Genomic DNA, 5,645 nt, shown 5'->3' with positions numbered 1-5,645 from the left:
CATCACTTCTTACCTGTAGTTCAGATTCCCCTCAACTCGTACTTGCGGAGGCCGTGGGTCTCTCCTCCTCCTGTTTCCCCTTCCCCTCATCCACCTGATGACCACCTCCACCATCATCACCTGTGGGCAGTGACCGCTTCAGATGCTGCTGAAGATGAAGCTCCGCCATAGCCATCAGCAAACATCTGTTATTTTCACACATTTGGCAACATCTGCCTGAAGAGCTTGGAGCTTTTATGTCAAATTTTTTCGGCGCCTCCTTTCCGCTTCTTGCTACTATTTTCCATTTTCTTCTCTCGCTCTGTATGATTGATTGATTGACAGCCGAGGCCCAAGAGGGAGGGGCATCGGCACTCAGCTGTAATTGGTGTAGTTTCTTCAAACTATCAACCTGGAGTTTTCAGCCAAATGAGTGACATCTGTTTCATTACATGTACACATTCTGGCTGCTTAGTCAACTGGCCATCAGTAATTGTGACTAAGCACATTTTGAAGATCTTTAACACGCAGTCCTTTCTTCAAGACATTGCAGCAGTAAATTGGGACAGAATCAATCCTTTCTTCTCCTTAGATGGTGCCTGGTCATATTACAAGAATACTTTTAGCCTAATCATCAACAAACGTGCCCCGCTGAAAAAAATTAAGACCAAATGTCCCTGGTTCTCCCATGACCTTGAAGAACTTATCCAACAAGAATGCCCTTTGGAGGAAAGCCTGTTTTTTCCATGTTGACTGGCTTGCCTTCAGGCAATGCAGAAATACAAGTACACAGTCAATCAGGAAGGCCAAACTCTCCCACTTAAAGGTCCCATGTCATGCTATTTTTCACCCATCTCCATTTGTTCGAAGAACATTATTTTCCCAAACTTGCCTGTTTTCCAGAGTTTTAGCTTTTGAAAAAGTCACTTTCTGAGAAAATCTACATAAACGGGCTGATTTGTGTCCTACTTATGCATATTCATCAGTGGGCGTGTCTATAGAGGGGACACTGACTTCCTCCTCCCCGCAGGGTGACGTAGGCCCTGAGGACGGCCCGCCCTCCTCCCACCTACTTCGTAGCCGAGCTCATGCTGCTTTATAAACACAAGACAGAGCGTGGGGGCGGGGCTTTCACCGGTACATACATAGACTGTAGAAAATACATACATAGCACTGCGCAAAGGACGCTGACATGCTCACTTTTGTGGGCATGTCTGTTTACATGTCAATCACGGTAGAGGGCTTCCTGGAGGCGTGGCTTCTCCAGCTCAGTGTCGTGTCAAATTTGTCATCGAAGTGGGAACGCGTCATCAAATTGGAGCGAGGTGTTTGGGCTCACCCTGAAGTAAGAAAGGAGCAAATCACCCTCTAACTAATGATTGAAGGAACCAATGAAAAAACACTTTGGGCAGGCTGTCTCTGAGATAGGTCCAGTCCACGCACAGCCCCGAGGCGGCAGAGCCGCAGACCAAGGGGAGGCCGCCCCACATCGCACCCACAGGCATGCAAGGGCACGGCCCGCTCAGAAAGATTCCCGCCAAGACCGGCTCAGCTAGCAAGCTGAGCCCACCAGACACCGACGGCACCCCCGGCACCGGGAATCCCCAAGGACAAGGCCCCCCTGTGCCCGCCCCCAGCCTCAGGTGGAGCAAGGACAGCAGCCCAGTCCCCCACCGGTGCGCGACCAACAGCAGCTGCCGCGAGAAGGAGTCACACCTACGGCACATACCTGGCGTTGTGCAGCAGCCCCCAGCCAAGGGTGACCGGAGCCACTCATCGACTGGCAGACAACGAGACAGTCCATCCAGGGAATTGAAAGCACCCACCACCCACCGGAACAGCAAGCACCACCACCGAAGAGCCATGCAACCCTGCCCCAACCACGGTACAGATGCCAGCATCTCCCCAGCGCACCCACTCCCCACACTGGTGCGTCAGGCCGCCCAGGGCCCATATACCACGGACACCGTCCCCAAGACCCCCAGGAGACGAGCCAGGCACCCAGCCACACCCGAAGAGGAGGGGCACCCCTACACACCCCGCAATGCCCCCCAAAGGCCCATCGCCCCGACACGCTTGACCACACCTCCCCAATGTAATTGTGCGCTACACGGTGGTCCAGCCATCAACAGAGGAGCCGGGCTTCCACTTGACAGGCCTAAATTTGTGAACCCACCCACCACTCTGTGATTTCTAATGTGTGTAGGTCCTCAAAAATGTGATAACGTTTTAGTAAGAAGAAGAATATTAATAATAATAAAAACGGGGTGCATCACAATAGTGTCCTACGCACTGTTGTGCTCGGGCCCTAATTATTGATTCCAGTAAAATGGTTTAAAATTAATGTGAAAATAAATATAATCCGAATAAATAGAGAATGAGTCAGCAAGTGCTTTGCTGATTCTTCTACTATGTTTACAGCACTCCTATGAAAGGATTATCAATATATGAGAATAAGAATCAGATCTCAGCAGCGAGTGTTTCTAATAAATGCTTTGTATGGAGTTTACTAAGCTGATAGGATTCAGTAGGAAAGGAAAAAGGTCAGAATTGTTTAGTGTTGCATCATGTAGGAGCAGAATAATAATGTGTCAATCAGACGGTGTCTGAGGGAGGTCCAGTCCTCAGGTCCAGCCTCCACATCCCTGTGTTGGAGCAGGAATAATATATCAGTTGTTCATCAGAGAGGCTGAGGCAGAACATCTTCTTCTCCTCACTATGAGCACACCTGATGAAGCTGAGCTCTGCTATCCACACCTGGGAAACTCTTCATGCAGGAGGATCGTGCGTTCTCACTCAGTGTCTGTGCTCCTTCACATCATCCTGTCCTCCATCTCTGTGCTCACTGTGACTCTCAACCTGCTGGTCATCATCTCCATCTCACACTTCAGGTATTGACATGTTCTGTTGTTTTATGACTTGTTATGTTGTTAGACTCCTGCTGTTTTCTGCTTTGATGATAATTGTCGTATCATATAATGATATCAGTGTTTCTCTCTAACTCCTCCAGGAAGCTGCACACTCCCACCAACTTCCTCCTCCTCTCTCTGGCTGTGTCAGATTTCTCTGTTGGGTTTGTCTGGGTTCTTCTAATATTTCTTATCAATGGCTGCTGGTTTTTAGGTGCAGACTGGTGTGTTTTTAATGGTGTTTTAGGTTATGTTGCCACCTCTGCTTCAATAGGAACTGTTGTGCTGATATCAGTTGATCGTTATGTGGCTGTTTGTGATCCAATGCACTATCAAACTAAAGTCACTAAAAACAGAGCAAAGATATGCATTGTCCTGTGTTGGGCTGGTTCTACTGTCTTTCACTGTCTGAGACTAAATAATATTGTAGAAAATCCAGGTCAGTTTGATTCCTGTGCTGGAGAGTGTACGATTTATATCCATCCTGTTGCTGAAATTGTGAATGTTGTTCTCAATTTCTTCATTCCAATCAGCATCATAGTGGTCCTGTATGTGAGACTGTTTATGGTGGCTGTGTCTCAGGCCCAGGCCATGCGCTCTCATGTTACAGTGGTGACACTTCAGAGTTCACTAAAGGTTAACAGGTCAGAGCTGAAAGCTGCTAGAGCTCTGGGTGTAGTGGTTGTTGTGTTTCTAATGTGTTTAACTCCATTTTACCTTGTTTTACTTACAACAGGGTTGGGAGTAAAAAGTCCATCATCTTACATCTTTGTTATAGGTCTGTTTTTCTTCAACTCTCTGCTTAACCCTGTGATCTATGTGTTTCTGTATCCCTGGTTCAGGAAATGTGTGAAATGTGTTTTTTCTCTTCAGATCCTGAAGTCTGGCTCCAGTGAGGCCAACATACTGTAAAGAGGAAAAGTCAGGGACAATGTGCTGCTGGGATTTAATACAGTCACTGTAAAACTGTGGTGATGTGTGATGAATGTTTTTAGAGTTCTGTTTAGTTTAGCCATGAATGAAAAGAAAACACCTGCTGATGTGTTGCTTCTAGAAAATGATTTCACACATTGTATTTGATTTTATGAAGTCAAAACTGTTTATAATTTATAAAGTTAAAACTAACTTGGGGATATTTTACAGTGGCATGTTATTGTTTCAGAGGAAACTAATGTGCATTAATCACACTAACATTCTTGGTGGAGTTATTGATCTAATTTTTTCTTTCATCATTCCAGTCAGCATCATAGTGGTCCTGTATGTGAGAGTGTTTATGGTGGCTGTGTCTCAGGCCCAGACCATGCGCTCTCATGTTACAGTGGTGACACTTCAGAGTTTACTGAAGGTTAACAGGTCAGAGCTGAAAGCTGCTAGAGCTCTGGGTGTAGTGGTTGTTGTGTTTCTAATGTGTTTAACTATATTTTACTTTGTTTCACTTAAAACAGGATTTGAAGAGAAAAGTCTATCATCTTACATTTTTGTTATTTGCCTGTTTTTCTTCAACTCTCTGCTTAACCCTGTGATCTATGTGTTTCTGTATCCCTGGTTCAGGAAATGTGTGAAATGTGTTTTTTCTCTTCAGATCCTGAAGTCTGGCTCCAGTGAGGCCAACATACTGTAAATATTATATCAATTTGCTTATTTTGTTTATGTTTGGAGATTTGACATGACTGTGAAAGCTGGTGGAGTGAACTATATTGAAAAAAATAACTTTTAAGTGATCAATCTGTTGTTGTTTCATAGTCCTGACATGTTTTTATATTTTTATGTAAAACTGATCTGAAGAACAATCAGAAGTTGCTGATGTAGAGATAAATGTGCACCAATCACATGCACAGCAGGTTGATTTCTAAAGAGTTCAACAAATGATAGAAATGACAAAACATACATATTTCAATTGTGAATAAAACACCTCATCTATTACAGTTTGTTTAAACAAAGCGTAAAGTAAGTTAAAGTTAGGCAATAGTTTATTAGGAACAATGAAATAAATCAGCAGACTATCAAATATGATCAGATCACACTTTACCTGTTGTTTACAGAGTTACTTTTATAGATTTATAAAATAAAAACTATAACTATGAAATAAAAGTGACTTGTGACCTCATTTGTATGAAAACACCACATCACACAACTGTTCATTAATGTATTGACTTGCAGTGAAATGTACAGATGAACAGAATAACACAATATGAATAAACATTTCACAACAGTTTTATTTATCTCAGTATAAACCACCAGTAAAAAACATTAGTTTTTTTGGTGGAAGAGCGCTTTAAACTCAATAAAGTCTGTACAGTACAGACTACAAGATATAAAATAATTATTCCCACAATGAGGAACATTTATAATCATTGACAATGAAAAAAAAAAAAGACACCTGTGTGGAGTTGGAAATATGATGTTGTGCAAAAAGGTGAAAAAGTGTAAAGTGTGACTGACAATAAGAAGAGATAGAAAGAAAGGAAAACAATGCTTTGAAATAAAAAATAATAATTCATAATTAAATAGGTATGAACTCAGTTAGCCTTATTGAGTGTGAGAGTAGACAGCACACTGGTGTGTAGTATGTAGTGCAGGGCTATTCAACTACATCTTGCTGTGGGCTATAATGTTGGAAGGCTATGGTTTGTGGGCCAGACATTCCTGACACAGTTGCTCTTTTTTTGCCTTTTCTGCCCATGCTGTCTTAGATCAACACTACCTGTAGTGCAATCTTTTTACGCCAACAATGCATGTTTTTTTTTTTTTTTTTGC

At 43.1% G+C, this 5,645-nt stretch overlaps 1 protein-coding gene across 2 annotated transcripts; it reads left to right on the top strand.

Moving 5' to 3' along the window:
- The first annotated feature begins 2,602 nt into the window (after positions 1–2,602).
- Positions 2,603–3,829, top strand: LOC114478147 (trace amine-associated receptor 3-like). Of its 2 annotated transcripts, XM_028471010.1 has the most exons (3): positions 2,603–2,870; positions 2,990–3,052; positions 3,762–3,829. In XM_028471010.1, exons 1-3 carry the CDS (start codon positions 2,698–2,700, stop codon positions 3,766–3,768), a joined length of 243 nt encoding a protein of 80 aa, XP_028326811.1. In that variant the 5' UTR covers positions 2,603–2,697; the 3' UTR covers positions 3,769–3,829. The 2 variants fall into 2 exon arrangements, with proteins under 2 accessions (XP_028326811.1, XP_028326802.1); XM_028471001.1 differs by having other exon boundaries at positions 2,990–3,814.
- Positions 3,830–5,645: the final 1,816 nt, after the last annotated feature.

Source organism: Gouania willdenowi, chromosome 2 (genome assembly GCF_900634775.1).
Source record: "Gouania willdenowi chromosome 2, fGouWil2.1, whole genome shotgun sequence".
Lineage (NCBI taxonomy): Eukaryota > Metazoa > Chordata > Actinopteri > Blenniiformes > Gobiesocidae > Gouania > Gouania willdenowi.
Note: the sequence above shows the minus strand (reverse complement) of the source record. Positions and strands in the feature narration are given on the sequence as shown.

What these genes read in the sequence shown, in the direction of transcription:
- LOC114478147 (XM_028471001.1), top strand. Translation starts at nt 2,698, where the DNA reads ATGAGCACACCTGATGAAGCTGAGCTCTGCTATCCACACCTGGGAAAC. An exon ending in ATCTCCATCTCACACTTCAG is followed by an intron (nt 2,871 to 2,989) that starts GTATTGACATGT and finishes TAACTCCTCCAG; the next exon opens with GAAGCTGCACACTCCCACCA.